The 20,758-nt window shown below is 46.9% G+C and overlaps 1 protein-coding gene across 3 annotated transcripts in view; it reads right to left on the bottom strand.

Annotated features, from left to right (window-relative positions):
* Window positions 1-20,758, bottom strand: part of LOC123802294 (aldo-keto reductase family 1 member C15) — a 115,753-nt gene that overhangs the window by 11,688 nt on the left and 83,307 nt on the right. For 2 of the 3 annotated variants that reach the window (XM_045812890.2, XM_045812889.2), the window contains 2 exons: window positions 1,198-1,365; window positions 269-385 (listed from right to left, as the gene is read on the bottom strand). In XM_045812890.2, the coding sequence (XP_045668846.1) occupies window positions 269-385; window positions 1,198-1,365 (285 nt within the window). Of the gene's footprint in view, window positions 1-268; window positions 386-1,197; window positions 1,366-2,750; window positions 2,907-20,758 lie in introns of those variants that run through there. The other variant, XM_045812888.2, reaches the window with a different exon arrangement.

The following is a 20,758-nucleotide window of genomic DNA, read 5'->3' as shown; positions in this document are numbered from 1 at the left end:
CTTAGACGTGTAGGGCACCATCCTTAACTTTTTGAGGCAGAGGCAAAGAGATCATTGAATTTCAATCATTCTGCAGGCTATGGGATGAGGATTTTGAAAAGTCTTGGTGGTGAGGTGACAGAAGTGTCAAGGAGAGTCACAAGTCGTGGAGCAATTCTATGCACGACACTCAAGCCTACCTCTCAGTCAGAACCCAGACAAGCTAGCGGGAAGGAGGTAACGAGGTGCGGCAGCAGGGGTGGGCATAACAAGGAACGCAGAAGCTGACCTTCATGGCGATTGGCAAATGGATAATGAAGAGATCCACGTAGTCCAGTTGAAGTGCCTTCAGCGATCTTTCCAGGGCTGGTCGAACCAATTCCGGGCGACAGAAAGTAGTCCAAAGCTGCAATGATCAAAAGAAGAGATTCCACATGTTAGGGGACCAAAATTAAGTATCTCAGTTACAAGATTGAGAAGTGAGTAACAAGCCACTGGGGTGGTCTAAAAAATAAGAAATGCTAAATTCATCACTTGGTGTGACTGGGGTCCTTCAGGGGCACTGAGCTGTTTTTGAATGATGGTAGGGACATTAAATGAACTTGGATGGGCCAGGGAGGGCAGCCCAAATGTCCCAGGGATGAGAAACGTCATCTCTGAGAGGAGAGTCAGGAAGTGCCAGGCAAGGGGAACGGAATCTGCCTGGAAACAGGTCTGCCACTTCCTAGAAACAGAGTGTCCCTGATGGAGACACTCATAGGATCATTCTGTAGAGACCCCCACTCTCTCAACATTGGAAGCACCGTTTTCCACCTAAGAATATTGTACAAATTTCAGGAACTTCAATGCTGACTTGAAGAACGTGTTTCTGAGTCAGGCTCCCTTCTGTGAATACGAGGTCCACCACATGCGGATATGTCCTGAGAGAATCTGCTGAAGAATAAAAGGAGTGACCCCCAACTGTGGTGGCTCAGACAAGCCATAAAACAGATAAAGGACGTACGTATCACTGACACGTCTCACGTGTGAATGAAGTCTACTCTCCTACCTCTAACATGCTTCAAGCAAAGCAAGCCTTTTTCGTTCTCTACTTTCCTACAATGGGTCCCTACAATGTGAGAAGGTACATAAATTATTCAAACCAAGACCAAACATTGTTTTTTGTGTTTTACAAGATAATGTATCTAGCAGTGACTTCTCGTCACTGGCCCACAGCACCTTGGTGGTGTAGAATATGTCCTCTCTCTTCACGGTGCCGTCAGCGATCTTCTCTCGAATGGCCTTGCCAACTTCCTTCTCATTTTGATAGATGTATGCTGCATCGAAGTGACGGAAACCTACATCAATAGCCACTTTGGTGGCCTCACCAGACTTGCTCTTAGGAACCTATAAAATACGAATTAGGAGGGCTGGTAATTCACTTGACACAGGGAAGCAATGTATTTCCTCAATGGCACGTTGGCAGCCATGTTTCTGCGTGTCCCCTGCTCCCCTGGGGGATGATGGAAGCCTTGGTAACAAATCTGTACTCTGGGGGCACAGACTGGACCTCTCATCTCAGAGGAGTTAGTGAAACAGGCTTCACCAGGGACCACGGACAATCAAGTCTCATTCAATAAGGAATTCATTGTATGGAAGTCACTAAGAGGAAAGCCTCTGACACTAGAGAAAACTTCTAAGGATACAGATGTGCATAGATATAGTTAGAGAAGACAGAGACAAGATAAAAGAGACAACATGTATTTTTGGCTTAGAATTAAAAATGAGGCCATAATAGCCATTCTCCATCCAACTGATATATATGAGATGTATATATCTCACATTTTCTTTATATAGATTTTTCTTTACACACACACACACACACACACACACACACTGGAATATTCAGCTGTGAAGAAAGAAACCCTGTCATTTGCAAGGACATGGATGGACTTGGAGGGCATTTCCACTAAATGAGATAAGGCAGAGAAAGACAAACACTGCGTGGTGTCACTCACATGTGGGATCTGAAAAAAAGAATTCTATTTCCTAGAAACAGAAAGTAGAAAAGGGGTTGCCAGGGGCCAGGAGTTGGGGAAATGGGAAGATGTTAATAAAATGGTACCAACTTTCAGCGAAAAAACAAGGTCTGAGGAGGTCATGTGTATCATGTATATTATGTCATGAGAACATTAGCTAGTGATAGTTCAGGTAATAAGAAGCTTGAAATAAGAGCGGGTTCTCTTAGGACGAAAGATTTCGGTGATAGAAGTTCTCTGGCAGATACTTCCTGCGCCAACGAAGCTACAGCAAAGCTGCTACCAAGCGGCCATGTTGTCCTCCCATCCCCGGGCACTCACTGCCCATCAGGAGCTTCTAACAAAGAGCAGAGTGGCTCTGACCGAGGCAGCAGGTGAGGGCAGGAGGAGCAGCCCCAGCTCAGATTTACACAGGTGAGAAATAAGAAGAAGAATAGCACTTACCCAGGAGGGTTGTTGAGGAATTAAAAAAAATAATAATAATGCATGGAAAGCACTCAAAATACACAGTAAATTCAATATGCATTACAGTAACCCAAATAATAATAATAATAACCCTCAAAATGATCAGCTCTGAATCCCCAGGATCAACAGCTTGCCATCCCATTTAGCGCAAGTTAGAGATCACGAAATAAAGACCCAAATGAGTCCTTCCAAATCACCCGGAGTGCATGAAGCGTGGGGTGCATGTCTGCTGACCACCCTTCCACGGCTGTTCATGGCCAACCCTCCGGTCCCCTGGGTTCTACCTACATCATCAGGAGCAAGAGTGCCAAACCCGAGCACTGGCATGACGTGCCCATCATTCAGTTTCACCGAACGACTCCGGTTGAGGTCCATCACCACCCACGGTCCGGGCTAATCTGGCTCTGTCTCTCCACCCTCTTCCTGACAGACAGCCAAGAGAAGACAAAGCTCCAGTGTTTTTTATTGCTACACAAGGTAGGTGGGGCTGGGCTTAACAGATTCCAGTGACGGCAAGATGAAACTGGAATCAATCCAATGACTTTCATGTCTTTTTATCAGGACTCTGCAGGCATCTCTTGCAGGAACTGCACCCAGAAATGTCACGCAAGTCACGGGAGTTTGAATTTTCTCTGCAGCATTGCTCACTAATTGATCCTAATTATAAAAAATAATTTAAGACGGGTGGAGTACCAACTGTGCCAGATGCTGCTGGTAGGTTGAGCCGGCCAAGGACTGAGTGTTTCCTTTTCAATTTAGCATCATGGAAGTCACCGGTGACCTCAGTAAAACAGTTTTAGTGGGATGATAAGGATGAAAACCCCCGTGGGGTGAGAGAACGGGAATTGGAGGCAGTGAATGGAGACAGAGCTGTGAAGGAATTTAACCGGGAAAGTAGAGACATGAGGCAGAGGTCGAAGAGTGTTGTGTAAAAGGGAAAGAATCCCCATTATAACAGGGAAGGTGGGGGAGACAAGACTCCAGAGCACAGATGTGAAAATGCCAGGAATGATGAGAGAAACAGTATTACAGAACGAGCCAGAACCAGGAATTAAAATCTTCAAGGAGCGAGAGCAGGTGATCGCGAGGGTGGAGGCCAGGGGACCACGACCACAAGAGGTGGCCTGAGATGTGGCTGTTTCCAGGGGGCTGCCACCCCCACCTCCATGCTTGCTGGGGAGGTAGTGAGGGGCCAGTGGCCTCCCCTGAGGAGGGCTGCATCATCCGCAAGGAGGAACCATGTTTGGACCAGAAAGAAAGGGAAGGGGTGGGCATGCAGACGGAAGTCCAGGATTTAGAATTTTTTGACAATGGACGGAGCTCCAGTTCCAGAGGGAACACAAGGAGGGCTTCTGAAGTGAGCCGTGCTCATGAAGTAGGGGGCCCAAAGTGCAGGGATGAAGGTTTGGGGGACCGGGATGAGCTGGGAGTGCCAGGCCCTTCGGATGACCCACACGAGCTGGGGTGAGGAGGAGATGACCGTCACTCTGACGTTATCCTGGCAAGAGGAGGTGGGAGGTTGTACGCACGGCCGTGGGGGCCTTGCCAGCCACAGGCAGAGCTCTGGAACTTTTCCTTGACACTTGACGAAGGAGACGTGGTGGCCCAGGGAGCAGAGGGCTCACTCTAAACAGAGAAACCCCCTCTATTGAATCTAGACACCTTGAGAATTGATAAAGTGGAGAATTTTTTCCTCTATGGTATACTATCACGTTCCTGCCAGGTGAAAAAGAAACCGTCATGCACCATACAGGGGATACCTGCTTCTCTCTCGAAACTTGGGGAGATGGCTACTGGAAGGAAAAACTGACAGAAGGAAACAGGAAACCAAGGAGGAGAATTGTCTCAGTCACCCCTGGACGGCAAGCCTCAGATGCGTGACTCAACCGTAGAGGGAGGGAAGCCCACACGGAGAAGTCAAGCTGTATGGGAAAGCCTCAGGGGAAGGAGGGAAGGAGTGGTCCTCTCTTTGAATCAGTCCCTGGAAAAGAGGCAGAGTCGGGATTAGTGAACAACACACAGCTGGATAGCCTTCTGGAAGTCATGAGAAAGTGCTGGGCCCGAGGAGGTTAAAAGATGTGTTGAGAGAAACTGTCTTCTCTAGAGTCAACAAGAGATTTGTTTTACCACGAAATGTTTTTCTTCTTTGCTCTGGCGGTGTCCCAAGCAACCCTCATGATCTAGTGCTTATGATGGAGGAAGGTTTCGATTCAGTGCAAGCGTGTTAGCCATGGCAGCCAAGGGCCACCACAGCCCAACCGCGCACAGGAACAGGCGGGCTCACAGGAGGAGGCTGCTCGCTGTGAGCTTTTGGGGGGATAGCTAACGTGGCCCTAAGGACAAAAATGAGATGTGGATGGACTCTGACTCAGTATCCCTTGAGAGGACCACAGTGCATTTCAACTGCAGGCCCTGAGAAATCTTAAAGTTAAAAAGAGTGTACAATGGAGCACCTGGGTGGCACAGTTGTTAAGCGTCTGCCTTCGGCTCAGGGCATGATCCCAGCGTTCTGGGATCGAGCCCCTCATTGGGCTCCCTGCTCCACTGGGAGCCTGCTTCTTCCTCTCCCACTCCCCCTGCTTGTGTTCCCTCTCTCGCTGGCTGTTTCTCTCTGTCAAATTAATAACTAAAATCTTTAAAAAAAAATTAAAAAGAGTGTACAAGTATATTTTCTTGAGGAAGGATTTTGCTCAACAAAACTCTTAACTTTCTCACACACACATTCACACACAAGTCATTTCAGATCTGCTCTCCTTACCCAGCCCTTGCTGTGGCTATAGGTCTTTGCCTCTGTGCAGCCATGTGCGGCTGGAGGTGGGAGAGAGGAGGGGTTCCCAGCTCTGGCCCTCAATTATGGAAGTATCTGCAGGGATGCACCATTTCCCCATGCCACTTCCAGGGTCATGTCTGCTACTTCTAGAACTGCCATTTATTCTTTTCCTGTCCCTTCTCTGGTTTCTGTGCCAAACACAAACATACTAAACTGTAAGCCCTAGAAACATAAGTGTACCAAGAGATCCTTGGCCAGTGGCCCCACTCCCTCCCTCCTGAGAAGGGGGACACCAGCCTCAGAAACACTATTAAACAACTGCAAAAACCAGAATTATTTAAAAAGGAATGGCTCTCATTTTATGAGCTTCTTTCCAATAAGCTGGTATCAAACAAGAGAACCTGTGTGGCTTCACGTGAGCACAGACAAGCTAGGTTTGTGTTTTCAGCAGTTCTGACATGCCACCAAAAGCCTCTGGTCACTGTGAGTCAGCAGTATTTTTCAAAGAAAGGTGGGGTGGTATTTTTGATAGCAGCAAAGCAGAAATTCCGATACCAAATACAAAGGCAGGTCAAAGTCTCACTCCTCTTGCATTTCCTACAGAATGCAATGCCAGGTACAAATCAGATATGCCACGCATTGCTTTTAGCCTTCTATAGGAAGGAGGGGTTTCTCAACCGTCCGGGTGGTTCTGGGAGCCAACGCTGGCATTGCTCACTCAGTCAGATGAGGGTAGGAAGGAGAGCAAAAGGGATTCCACGTGTCCATGTCAGTGGGCATTACTGGCTAGTCCCCACTGAGGACTCTGGAAGGGGAAGGTAGCTCTGTGTCCTTTATTAGGTCACCGAAGGTAGAAATGATGGGCCCATGGTTCCATCAAATGGCAATCTTCCTTTACTTGTTTGGGACACCTGACTGTCAAGCTTCTCTTCAGTTGTGTTCAGGGAAAAATTAAAAGTAAAATCTCCCGCCAACACAGAAAACTCCTCTCCATGCATGCAGAAAAGAAAGCAAATGGTTTTATTATTGAATGTGCATTAAACTGGACTGCAAGGAACATCACAGGTAATCTGCTAATGAGATTACAAAGACAGAAGGAAATCTCATCCCTTTACATAAACAAGTAGATAGATCTTTAAGAGAAACGATAGCTTGTCTTCAGGTAAGAGGGCTTAATACCACCATTTGCAATGCATCATTATATAGTTCAATTCTAAATTTGTGTAATAACTGGGGCAACATTTGCAATGCATTATTGTATAGTTCAATTCTAATTTTGCATGGTAATTGGGGCAACCATCTGTGCTAGTTAATTGACTTTTTCTGAAGGAAAAATGAAAGCTCTATGACAACAGGCAATTAGAACTTGGAGCAAGGTGCCCAGAGGGACAGATACCTGTCTTCTCTGATGTTTACATTTCAAAGAGAAGGAATCCCACCCTTTAAGAAAAATGTTAACAAAACTGACAAAACTTCAAGTAAACTAACCAAGAAAAAAGAGAACCTACATAAATAAAACTATAAATGAAAGAGAAGACATTACAACTGATACCACAGAAATACAAAGGATCTGCTATAAGCAACTGTACCTCAACACACTGGACAACCTAGAAGAAATGGGTAAATTCCTGGAAAGGTACAGCCCACTGAGGCTGAATCATGAAGAAATAGAAAATCTGATCAGATAAATAATGAGTATGAAGATCGAATCAGTAATCAGAAACCTCTTGACAAAGAAAAGCTCAAGAACAGATGGCTTCACGGGCAAATTCCGTCAAACACATAAAGATGAATTAACACCAGTATTCCCTGTTCTGTGCTTAGATTCTGTGAGCCCTGGACTGTCTCCAAATCCTTATTAACTCCTTAAAGCTGCAGTTGACGCTGGGAAACACGGCCTCGTTTTCTTCCCTCCCTGCAAGGCCGGTGACAATTTTCAGCAGGAACAGCTGTGCCTGGCTGAGTGACAACCAAGACACAGAGAAGTCGGCAGTAAGGCAGGCAGGTGTGGCAGCCACAGAGAAGGAATGGGACGTGAGCAGGGCTGCTGGGGAAACAGCGGCCCTAAGGAGTTCCAGAGATTGCTGGAGACATGTCGAGGGGTAGCTTCAGCCAGGTACCAGCCATGAGACAGAAATCATGCTGGTTATGGACACAGAGGAAACTTCACGCACGAGACTGGTATTCAAATAGTGGGAACATCCGGGAAGCAAACCAGGGAACAAGGAAGCAACCCAGTGATGAGTAAAACCAGGCAGCCCCTGCTTGCTGCTCCCCTGGGTAAAGAAAACAAGGGGGAGGACAATTAGGAAGCCCAGAGTTGGGGGCCCCTGGCAGAAGCCGCAGCCATGGCGAGCCTGGTGGGTGGGAGCTAGAAGGGCCTGTGAGTGGGCTGCATCCCCCAGAAAAGGAGAGGAACCACCCCTACGCCCCCTTCTGCTTCTAGGCTCTCACCAGTCCCTCCTGATGCCCAAACCAGCTGGAAACCCACAGACAGGAAAGCCAGGGCACAGCCACGGTGGCCAACCCTCCCGGGCCACCATGGCCACAGTGAAAGGGTGAGGAGGGTTCTGGGGCTGGCGCTGTAACGTGACTCAACCAGCCAGGCTGCTTCTGGCCGCACCCCCTAAACTGGGTATTGATGACACACTGCCTCCTTCTGTAGTCCACACAGATGGAGCCAGAAGGTCAGATTATGTAGGTGTGAGAGGGGGAACAGAGTGGGGTAACTAGGATGTGTTAGAACTTGCTCCTGCAGGAATGCTAGCATTCACCAGATTCAGGTCACCTTTGCCGAAGTTGGGATCAGCACAGGCGGGGCTATATAACGTGTCCTACCTATCCAGACCTCAGTTCAACAAATATTTACCTTCTCTCTTATATGCAAAACCCTAATTTTTTTTCTTATTTGAGGTCATGGATATAAGAACAATTGAAGAGTTTTGAAGTTTGCTTTTGTAGGGTTATATCCTCAAGTCTTTCTCTGGCCCTAAAATGATAATAACCTTCTTTGAAATATAGACATAGGAGTCATTATTGCTGGATCTTAAGGCCTGTAGTCCCAGGGGTCCACTCCTTCCCAAAGCATGGCTTAGAAGACTAAGGATGACACCATAATTACATCACAGAAAAACACGGGTAGCTGCAGTGTCTATGGCTCGGGCATCGGCCTGCCTGGCCAGGGGTGGGAGCTAAAGACCGAGTCTATCTGCCTGAACTCAAGAGTTTGGATGGGTCTAGGATCCCACATTCTTCAGCACAGTTCTCCTAAGAATCCAAATCATGGAATTTGTGCTGGTTTCTGGAGGATAAGCCACAAAATGGAGACACTCAGACTTCAGATGATGGAGCTGCCCCTTTGATACCAAAAAGCAAGCTGATTTCAGCCCCCTTGAGCTTTCTTCTTTCCCAGGCCTTGTTTCAGTGCACGAGGAAAGACAGGAGGCCCCCAGCATCCAAGAAAGAGTAATCAAGAGACACGCTCCTCAGGAGACCAGGTCTCTTGCCCCAAACCCAAGAGCGCCTGTCCGGACCAAGAGCAGAGTCAGCATAGCAGGTGCCTGTACTTAGGACCATCATCGTTCCTGATTTTCCCACCACAGAACAGTCAGATCAATCCTGGAACGATAGGAAGAGTAATAACAATAGCTCTATTTGACATTTTTCAGCAGCTTTATTAAGGTATAATTTACGCATCATGAAATTCATCCATTCTAAATGTATTTCCAAGGGGTTTTAGGAAATCTATAGAGTTTTGCCATCATCACCGCTATCTTGGTTCTGAACCCTTCCATCACCCCCCAAGAATCCCCCTTTGCCTGTTGGAAGGCAATTCTTTCTCCCTTACCCCAGCTCCACACAATCTCTAACCTCCCCTCTGCTTGTAGAGGTTGGCCTCTCCCACAAATTTCATATAGATGGAGTCATACAATATGCAGCCTTTTATGTTGGGCTTCTTTCACTCACCAAAATTTTTTTGAGATTCATCCATATCACGGCATGTACCAATAGTTTGTTCCCTTTTACCGTGGAGATGTGTCCCGTGATAGGGGTGAACCACACTGTGTTTCTCCGTGCACCTGTTAACGGTGTTTGGATCCTTTCTACTTTGCAGCTATTATAAATAGCATTTCGCGATGCACATTGGTGCCCAAGTCTGTCTTAAACATAAGTTTTTCATTTGTCTTGGGTCGATGCCTCCAACACATACGAGTGGAATTCCTCTATGATAAGTGTATGTTTAACTTGTGACGAAACTGCCCAACTATCTTCCAGCAATATCCGGGTGCTGTCCCTTTCTAGTCCCCAAGCCGGAGAAAGTAGCCTTCTTCTCTGCTTTGTTTCCTGACTTCTTGTCTGTGCCCATGGGCGATTCCGGAGGGCTGGGTCCCAGACAGTCTGCGCCTAACTGCCTTTGCTCTTCGGTGGCATAAGCAGGGCAGAACCCCGAAATGTGACGTGCTACCTTTTCTGGAACCAGAAGCTAGTGTAGCAGTGAAAAGCATGAGCCACGCGGCCCGGGTGCAGATCCTGGCTCTGGGACCTCCTAACTGTGTGACCCGCTCTCGGCTCCCTGATGCGTAAAGTAGCAGTGTTCGAGGATGCATCATGCCTGTAAGATCCTCGGGACAATTTTGAGCAAGTGGTAAATGTAGATGGTGGTGTTTTTGTTATCTGAATTTAAAACCCATTGCTTGTCCTCGACACTCTCCTGCCTCTCTGCCGATGACAGTTTCCAGAGCCATCCATGCTCTCAGGCCCGTAGCTGAGATCCTACGTTACGGACAGTCACTGTGGGCACAGACTTGGGCTCTAGCTTCCCGGTTCACAGCCCACACCCCACGTGAGGTAGATTTCTTGCCAGCGTGAGCTCTGTTCACCATCTGAGATTTGATCCTAACCACTGAGCTCAGTGCAAGGCATGTACTATGAACCAGAAACCATTTGCTGCATGGATGAATACAGAGATGTCACATTTCTCTCAGTCCTGTCGACTGGACACCTCCTGGTCATCTTCTAACCACGGAGCATGAGGGTCTCAAAGGAGCTGAATATTCAGCCAGAATCAAAATGCTTTACAATAACGGCGATGTTAGCTAACTAACATAGAATGTGTCTGGGAGGAAAATTATTTTAACTTTTTCCTTTTACCCTCGTCCATTCTCTGTCTGGGAGTCTGTGAATTGGATTAACGAAAGACAGAGTAACATGAGAAAAACAAGCAGAGTTTGTCAACAGAGGGAGCGCTGTCCCTCTGGGGGACCTCAAGAATGAGTAACCGGAAGGGTGGTTAGAACTCAAGCTGGCAGAGCATTTTAGCAGAAGAACAATACATCTCGTAAAGGGACAAGACAGAGGGAAGTGGGGAGGTAAATATACGGGAATCTCTGGGGAACCAAGGGGAGGCAAAGGCTAGTCAGTGGGGTTGCTGTGTAGACTCCCCTGGTCTCCAGGCTGATGAGGGTCTAGAAGTGTCTCCGGTGCTTGAGAACCTGCTGTCCTTCCTGGTGGGGGTGGGGCTGGCAGAGAGCTCTTCCTGCGCCCGCTTCTCAGCTGCCTTCAGCTCAAAACCATCCTCTGCCAAAGTGGCGTACTTCGGGGAGGCGTCATCTGAGCCCCTCCAGACGTGTTATACATGCCACAACCACGTTATTAAGCAGAAACTCTGATTACCGTCATCCCAAAGTGCGTCGCACTCACCCCAGCTTCAAGAACACGTTTAAGCATCAACTGGCCTCAGGTGGCCGGGCTTTCTCAGTGTTAAGGCTCATTCAGAGTTGGGGAATGAAAAAATACGAAAAATTGTATCGTGTTGTTAAAAAAAAAAAAAACAGGTCCAAAACGGTGTCGTGTAGACAAGTTCCCAAACTGGGGCTTCAGACAGAACCTATTAGCAGTTTCACCTCCCCCAAGAAAGGGGTCCCCCAGGGAGTTTTCTGTCTGAGCCCGTGGGTCTGCCACGATGGGTCCTCTCCACCCCACAAAGAAAGATGAGTCATCTGCATGGTTAGACTCTCCTCCTAGAAAGGGCCTCACCTGGAACCAACCCTTTTCTTTTGCGAATAACTTTCTTGCCCCCACCCTCCTTCGACAAAAACCTTCCATTATGTACAAGTCTCTACTGGCCGGATGGGGTGCTGTCCAATTTATGAATCCTGTAATAAAGCCGATTTGATGTTTGAATTTACTTGGTTGGGTTCTGTTATTTAACAGTGTAACTGAGGATATTATATGATGCAGGATGGTTGAGCACAACCATCAGGAAAGAATTCTTGAGATGTTTTTGGTGCAAAAAGGTGGTTTTATTAAACCACGGGGACAGGACCCGTGGGCAGAAAGAGCTGCACTGGGGTTGCGTGGGGTGACTGATTATGTAGGGTCTTCTGTCCTTTGGAGGCAAAGGTGACCTTAGGGCTCCAGGAAATTGAGCCTATAGGTTCCTGGAGGTCTGACTATTATTAAGATTGTGTTTTTCTTGTAAATCACTAAGTCAGTGACAAACTATAGTGGAGTTGCATGCCCTACACGACTGGGATCTTTATCAGCTGACCATTTGTTTTCCCCTGGCCTTTGTTCTTAGGCAGTCGGGAGCGCCCGCACGTAATACATATCGCACCTTACGGGGTACTTTGTGGGGTATCATTGTGCTTTGCCCTCAGCTTGCCTTTTGCTCTCTCATCACTATATACAACTCTACCCATTGGGCGAGGGCCTGGCTATCCAGAGCAGAGCTCTGATAAAGATTGAATTTGAGAAGGTGTTTATTCCGGGGAACCTGAGCAGGGGTCACTCGCTCCTAGCCTTAAATTCCTCTCCTATACATACAGGTGGGGATGGCTCACTGCAGTGCAGGGAAAGAACAAGGCCCACAGCACGAATGACCCCATTCACTCGAGATGCCCAGCGCGGGCTCTGCTGGCTTTGGACACTCAGCTGTTGGCCAGACTCTGGGTTCCCTCAGGAGGTTGAGGGGGGAGTCCCTGGGGCTCCTGCCGCGCTGTATGAAGCTGGATGCCCTGGCATCGCCTGATCGGATCGCCCACGTGTTAGGGGAAAAGGAGAAACCTTATAAAACAGAACTCATACAGGCCTAATTCCCTAACAAAACAAAATCACAGGCAAAAAAGCTAAATCCCCAGCAAGCAATCAAACACAAAAAGAAAAACAAACAACAAAAGGAGGGGCAAAAACGATAACAACACAAACTCAGAGACAGGAGAAGAAAAGAGGGAAGAATGAATGGGGATTAAGTCCCGGTAATGACACAGGAAATAGAAGTAATGCAGATTTGTCCCGGTAACTTAGACTAAAGTTTTTGAAAGACATCATATTTAGAAAGCCTGACTAAGGAAAGGAGTATATAAAATAAACGACATTTAGGATAAAACATGGAAGCTGAGCACATTACAAAAATCTCTCCGATCTTTGTCGGAAGGGCTAAGTTGTCACCAGTGCTTTTAAGGGCAATGTGACATCAACTTAAGTTTACAATGTTCTTTTCTTTTGACCAAGCAATCTCACGTCTAAAAGACCCATCTTACAGAAATATCTACACGTGGCCAAAGATAAGCAAAGATATGCTTTGCTTCATTGTTTGTAAAAACAGTCATAAAAAATGAATACAAATATATCAATAAAGTTCCGTTTAAGTAAATCATGATTCAAACCATACTGGGGGAGCCATGAAACAGATGTGATAGGCTAATGTGGGGAGGGCACGTTCAGAGTAATGTGTCTACACAGCCTCACTCTGTACTGACATGTGGGCTTCGTATGTACATGTAGGGTATATACATGCACACAGGGCGTCCTGTGTTATGTAAATGCGTGTGAAGATGTGGAAGGCCACCACCAAGTCATCAAGGGGGTACCTCTGCGAAGTAAGCAGTGGACAGCAGTATAAAGAAGGGGGGCTTTTTTAACCTTAAATATTTAGGTCTTACTTTTGTTAATTTTAAAGCCTGGAAAGGAAAACTGACTTCTATTTTCTTCCCCTGAGGCAGAGGGAAGAGAATCAGGGGACAGACAGCACAGCACATACACAATCCAGTGTGTCCATGTCTCCGCAGCCTCAGAACCCTGCCTCACCCATGAGCTCAAATTCCATACTACCAAAGTTCCATGCCAGAATCCATACTAGCAAAGTTCCGTGCCAGAATCCATACTAGCAAAGTTCCATGCCAGAATCCATTCTAGCAAAGTTCCGTGCCAGAATCCATACTAGCAAAGTTCCGTGCCAGAAACAGCAAACATTTGTGCATTTTGAGCAGAAATGATGCAAAGCATTGGGTGCTCAGAAAAGCACTGGCAGGGCCAGCAAGTGGGATCTCAACACGATCTCCAGGAATGACCCCAAGACTGATGTTCCACAGGGGTGTCCCCAGTCAGAGAGCAGGCCTTCAGGAGGTGGCCTTGGCAGCTGTAGAGTTCAAGAACACACCTCCACAGCCGGACCATCCAGGGATCAGGAACCCACTGCCACCAACCGCAGTGCCCCGGACACCAAAGCAGTCACACCCACCAGTGAGTTGGTCTTCACAGCACAAAACAGGTGCAAGGGGGTCCCACGGATGCAGCCTGCACATCACAACAACCTGTGGTCACCTCGGAAGCCAGAGGCTGCAGCACACAACCACCAAAAGCCTGAGGACAATACCTCCCGCCTTCCAAATCACGTATGAGGGTTTCTGATTGGCAGAATCCAATTAGCACATAGAAACTTTATTTGTAAGAGTCTACTTCTATGCCAGTAGGTTTAATAGTCTTCCTGGCCCCTGTACACCCAGGACATAGAAAATGAGTTGAGTGCCAACTAAAGAACAGGTGGTGAGTGGCGTGTTTAAAATGCATGTTCTCAAACGCCCTCCCAGAGGCTGCCACCCTCCCTCCCCCATGGAGGATTTCATTAGTTGAACTATCCAAGAGTGACCTCAGCCAGGAGGATAAAAGATCTTTCTCTGCAAAAGGGACAGACCTAGAGGAAAGTCTCACTGTTACTACTCTTGAGGAGCCCCAATTTATACTGGGATAGAGCTCTGCCCACCACCCCTGTAGGGCGGATTACCAGTCCTTTGAGGAAATCCTGTAGCCTGAAAGACAGGAGAAAGAAAAGAAAAGAAAAGAAAAGAAAAGAAAAGAAAAGAAAAAAAGAAAAAGAAAAGAAAGAAGGAAGGAAGGAAGGAAGGAAGGAAGGAAGGAAGGAAGGAAGGAAAAAGAAAGAAGGAAAGAAGGAAAGAAAGAAAGAAAGAAAGAAAGAAAGAAAGAAAGAAAGAAAGAGGGAAAGAAAGAAAGAGGAGGGGAATAACTTGGGGGGAAAAAAACATAGAGACTAGAAGACAAAGAATTTTTAAAATAAAGACTGCATAGGAGTTCCCTTGGCTGTCTGACCAAACACTGAGATGTGGAACTCCACAAAGCCACCCAAATACTGATGGGAGCAATGAGTAGAAAAATTCCAAGATGACACAAGAGCTAGGGTGTGTTTGAGTTCTAACCAGCAGAGTAGAGAATCTTTGTTGAACACCCGTGGAATTCAGTACAGACCCTAGAAGCGTAATATCTTAAATTCTGGAGGAACCACCAAAAAAAAGTTTTAAAAAGGTAAGCTAATTAGACAATAATGCAGTTCAATATAACTAATGGAGTGTTACCGCAAAAGAAAGCAGAACAAGAGAAAAAAGGAACAAGGAACAAATGAGAAAAATAGAAAACAAATAGCAAGACGGTGGACTGAGGTCCAAGCACATTGATAATTATGTTAGATATACATGGTTTAAACACTTCATTTAAAAGGCATAGATATTCAGACTGGATAAAAAGCAAAATCTTTTTATATGCTATCTATAAGAAACAGATAACACTTCTCTATGCACAGATATCACGGTTATCAATATTGGATATTCCAGAAACAATGTGAAAACTAGTAGAACTAATATGTGAGTTTAGAAGGACACAGAATACAAAGTCAGTATTCAAAAGATCAATGGTATTTTTATATACTAAAAAGTAAAACAGAAATTGGTATTAAACAGTATTATTTACTATTACATTAGGAAACAAGATATTTAGGGACAAATTTAGAAATATGTACAAAATTTGTATGCCAAAATATATAGAATATTGATGAGAGAAATTAAAAGAATGAATGAAGAGAAATACTGTGCACATGGACTGGAAGACTTAATATTGCTAAGAGGTCAATCAATTCTTCCCAAAATGTTTCTTTTTTTTTTTTTTTAAAGATTTTATTTATTTATTTGACAGAGATAGAGACAGCCAGCGAGAGAGGGAACACAAGCAGGGGGAGTGGGAGAGGAAGAAGCAGGCTCATAGAGGAGGAGCCTGATGTGGGGCTCGATCCCGGAACGCCGGGATCACGCCCTGAGCCGAAGGCAGACACTTTAACCGCTGTGCCACCCAGGCGCCCCCCAAAATGTTTCTTTTGATTCAACACAATCCTGCTAAAAATTACCAGCACTTTTTTCCCCTGAAAATCGACAAACTGATTCTAAAATTTATATGGACAAGAAAAGGAGTTAGAGTAGCAAACATAATTTTGAAAAAGAGCCAGGTTGGAGGACTTAAACTACCTTAAATCAAGACTTCGTATAAAGGGGCAGTAATTAAGACAGTGTGCTCTACTGAAAAGATGGACATACAGACCAAGGGAGCAGAAGAGAGTCCAGGAAGAAATGGACACGTGTATGGTCAATTGCTTTTCTACAAAGGGGCCCAGGTAACACAAGGAGAACACACAGTTTTCCCAACAAAAGGTGCTGAAACACTTGGACACCTTTTCATCCAAGGGCAGAAGCTTTCCAGCTGGTGTCCCAGCCTCCAGGGTGTACCATCTTCCAGTCTGTACCCACAGAGCAGCTGAGCTGTCCTTCCCAAACAAGGCAGTCCCCTGTTCGTCTCTCATACAAGCTTCTCTCGAGACTGCCCTCAAGAGGAACTACCTACTCCTTAGGATGCAACCTCTTTATGCTGGACCTCATGAGCCCCGTATCTTGCCCTGCCTTCCCTTGCACTCTATATTCTAACTGTACTGAACTTACAGTTCCCCATATACGCTATGCTCCGACCTCATCCTTAGAAGGTTTCCTCTGTCTGGCCTGCCAAGCTGCACCTGTCCTCCATATGCTTTAGTATTACCTCCTCCTGGAAGCTCCCCAGGACAGTCCACGCTAGGTAGGGACCCCTCTCAGGCGTCTTTAGCTAACTATGCTCACCCTTACCTTTAGTACTTGTCATACGACCCTGTAATTGCCTGTTTACCTGTCTGCATCTCTCACAGACTGTGAGATCTAGGAGGGCAGGTGCTATATCCTCCCGATGGTGGCATCCCCAGCCTCCAGCACAGAGCCTGACACACAGCAGGGCTCAACAACTGTGGGTTGGATCCCCCGTTATCACCTGCCCATCATATTCCACAAGTAAAGAGAAGAGGTGTTTCCCAAACAGTGAGCTCCTCTGACAGATGCAAGCAGCTTTGAGTGTTGCTTGGAAAATATTCATTTAGCCTTGCCCAACTTTGATTCATTGTCAGAACAAGCCTTGCCTATTAGCAAGTTCTAGTTCCACAGCCCCGGGTGGAATTCACAGAGAATCCCATGAGGAAAAAAGAGTTTGAGCAAATTGAAATATTTCAGCCCCAAGTAAACAATGATGAAGTATTGGCATGTAATCATTTTAAATAGTTGAGGTTTTCTTATAGAGTCTCCTCATCTGTTACTCATCCCCGCTTAGGACAGGGTAAGAAGAGTTTATTTCAGCCAGAAGGACTTCAGTTGGATATAAGGGAAGTGGTCCTGGCCAAAGTATGGTAGAGAAGTTCGCTGCCCTCGCTGGTGGGGGCTTGACGGGTCGTTGGACTCCCACCCACTCACCGGCGCGTCTGCAGAACGCTAACGGAGCATTCCCGCCTAGACCAAGGATGACAGGAAACAATCCCACTGCTCTAAACTGGTAAGTCCTATGTCCACTCTTCCATGATCTTCAAAACCAATATTTGCTCAAACTCCAAGCAAACTAAACTTCCAAGGATCTGGCGAAAGAGGGCTTCTCAGCGCATTTTAGCCAATGCTGCCCTCTAGTGTGTGGCTTGGGCATTGCACGAGCCCGGGGCTGTGACCATAGAGACCTAGAGAGTTTAAGGAAACAGAAACTTTTCCCAACGTCCCTTCACACATAAGGAAACAGACATGCCAGGTATGTTGCCCCAGGTCACACAGCTGGGGGCCAGCAGAGGGAACTAGCCTGCAGGACCCCAGTCTCCCACTTTTTGCCGCCCCCCAATTAAGAGGCAGCGCAGAGGGCAAGTAACAAAAGTGGGGATCAGAGAGCACATCTCCTGCTAGACTTTCGAAATCCCGCCAGCCATGAAGCACCCTAGGAGTGTGCCGTCTAAAACACAAGAGAAGATTACGACATAGCTCAAACGAAAAACAATCCACATTCCTGCAAGCCAGTGTCCTTCTGAGAGATAACTGGACTTATTTGTTGGCATGCTGGAATTCCAGAGTGGAGAAGCAGATGAAGATTGACGGGATGACGGAAGAGAAAGGCTCCAGAACAGTTGGGTCCACGCAAAGGGCTGAGTGTTTCTTCCAGCTCTAATTCTGAGGAAACCTTCAGAACAGTGGTCGGCATGAGTGAGTGCCTGGCGAGCATCTGTGGGACGAATAAACTCAGGTGGTAAGTCCAGGGTGGGGAACATTCCGTGCGCATCCTAAAGATGGCTTTAGTTTCTTCTGTCTAGCCTGGCGGCATGGGAAGCTCACTCCATTACCTTCCAGCTGTGCTATTTTTTTTTTTTAAGATTTTCTATTTATTTATTTGAGAGAGAGAGCGAGCACGGGTAGGGGAAAGGGCAGAGGGAGCGGGAGAAGCAGACTCCCCGCTGAGCAGGGAACCCGAAGGCTCGGGAGGCTCGATCCCAGGACCCCGATCATGACCTGAGCCTAAGGCAGATGCTTACTCACTGAGCCACCCAGGCGCCCCACCCCCATCCCTGCTGTGCTAATTTACACCTCACATCAATTTCTGAGCCACGAAACATTTCACAGACCCACCCTCCCTCAGAAAGATCTTAGAAATAAAATAAATGAAATGATCACTTCTCTATTGCTCACTAGGGGAAATATGACTCACCGGGGAAAATGAGGGATAGGCCATGAACAAGTTAAAAAATACCTGAAAACACAAAATATCTGTACAGAGGTTGGAAGTAAGAGCATTCACAAGCATAGGCTCTCTCCACTGCACAAGTGTCCGCTGTCTGCGTGCTTTCCCTCTTCTTTTCTAAATAGCTGTCGATGACATTCAGTGAATCAAGAGAGTCCACCCAACTGTGGATACCTCTACACTGAGCAGCCCCACTTTTTACTCTCCTCCTTCTCCCCCCAGGAGAGTGGGAGCAGAAGGGGCAAGGACACCCATTAGCATGCAATGTCTGAATAAGTTCATCAAGAGAACCTTGAGAGCGAAGCAGTAGGAGAGCACAGTGGCGCATCCACTGTGCCCTCATGACCCCACAGAGAAGGACACCAAGGCCAGCACAGGGCATGAACATGTCTTGGAGAAGCCGCACAAAGACACGTGCTGCATGAGGCTGTGCATGTTAGTAGGGGAAGAGAGTGGGAAAATGCGGGAGACCGTCTAGTGGGGCCTTACTCCAATGGGGTCTCTAGCTTCCAAAGGCAGAAGAGAGCCACCAGGGCCATCGGAGTGCATTTCTCCCCAAGAACCACATTTTGTTTTCACTCCCATGACTTTCCACCCTCTGGACAAAGCTGATGTTTTGGTTGGAGTGACTGCCCCAGGATGGTACACACTCAGATGACATCGTCATCTTGACTCATCCCACTTCTTCACGGCTGTCGTGGTGACAATGACAAAACCCCCACCTCTGTCTTTGGCTCTGGGTGATGCTCACAGGATGGGAAGTTGGGGAGACACGGGAGCAACCAAAACCCAGGCAACCCTCTCCCCAGGACCGGAGACCCGTGTCAGGAGCCTGGCTTATAGTCACTTTGGTGCGGATGGCCTTCTTCACTGTTCCTCCCTCTCCCCTTTCTCTCCTGACTTTGCACCTCAATATGATAATAACCACCGGTGGGACTCACTGAAAGCCCACCAGGTGAAACAGGAAATTTTGACGAGGGCTACTGGAAGCAGCCAAGTTCACGTGCGATCTATAAACATGTCCCAGTTTACAAATATCTCGATTCCCTCTGTGTTGATGAACCTCTCCTGCCTCGGACATCCCCCCATCCATCAGGCTCACTTCATCTCTGGGACACATGCTAGAGCCATTTCTTCATCTGGGGCCAGCGGGCCACAGACGGACAGAGTGTCCATAAACTTGGAATAAACGACATCCTTGCATTTACTAACCTTTAACTGCAGCTCGCCTTTGTTTCAATTATGACCATAGAAAACAAACCACAGTGATTTTCACAGGCCCTATGACTCACGAACAGAGTCAACATTTTCCTACCCTCTCTCAGTTGTTACAGATATTCCCAATGTGGTCTACCTTCATCACTGCTTTGAAATCACAGGACTTATTAAACCTGCCCCTAGATCTTGCTATTGACACATTGTTAAAGAGGCTCATGGGGGCGCCTGGGTGGCTCCGCCGGTGAAGCGTCTGCCTTCCGCTCAGGTCATTAATCCCAGGGCCCTGGGATCGAGTCCCACATCGGGCTCTTTGCTCAGCAGGGAGTCTGCTTCTCCCTCTCCCTCTGCCTGCCGCTCTGCCTACTTGTTCCCTCTCTCTGTCAAATAAATAAACAAAATCTTTAAAGAGGCTCCCGTATTACTATGGAATAAAAAGGTTTTTTAACTGCGTGGTAGGCAGAATAATGCTCTCCCAAGGATGTCCATATCCTAATTCCAGAAACCTGGAATACGTTTCCTTATATAGTAAAAAGTTGGAAGAAGTGAGTAAGTTAAGGATCCTGAGCTGGGAAGAGGATCCTGGGCTCTTCGGGTGAGTCCAGTATAATCGCAAAGCTTCTTCAAAGAGGGAGGCAGGTGGTCGGAGCCGGAACGACGCACCCACTGGCTTTCCAGACGGAGGAAGGGGCACGAGCCAAGGAATGCAGGAGTTCTCCGGAAACGGAAAAAGGCAAGGAAACAGTTCTCCCCCAAGCTCCAGAGGAATGCAGCCCTGCTGACCCGGTTTGGATCTCTGACCTCCAAAACCCTAAGGTAAACGTGTGTTATTTCAAGCCACTAGGTTTGTAGTAATGCCTCACAGCCTAGTAAGAAGCCAGTGCCACTGTATTTCACTACCATTGGTTTCTTTTGCAATCCTACGCATTTACTTTATTTTCTGGCTTTTAAATCCTCACTATGGTAATGGCCCATGGCCTCACCCTTGCTCTAGAAAGTAAGGAATGGATGACATCGGGGAAGGGATGAAAGCCTGAAACGAGGTGGTGGTCAGAAATACAGTAAGAATTTAAGTTGTATAATTTTGTGGGTTTCTTTAAAATTCAAAGTGTCATAATGTAAAAAG

This window comes from Ursus americanus, chromosome 31 (assembly GCF_024610735.1).
Source record: "Ursus americanus isolate L20-20 chromosome 31, mUrsAme1.1.p, whole genome shotgun sequence".
Classification (NCBI taxonomy): domain Eukaryota; kingdom Metazoa; phylum Chordata; class Mammalia; order Carnivora; family Ursidae; genus Ursus; species Ursus americanus.
Note: the sequence above shows the minus strand (reverse complement) of the source record. Positions and strands in the feature narration are given on the sequence as shown.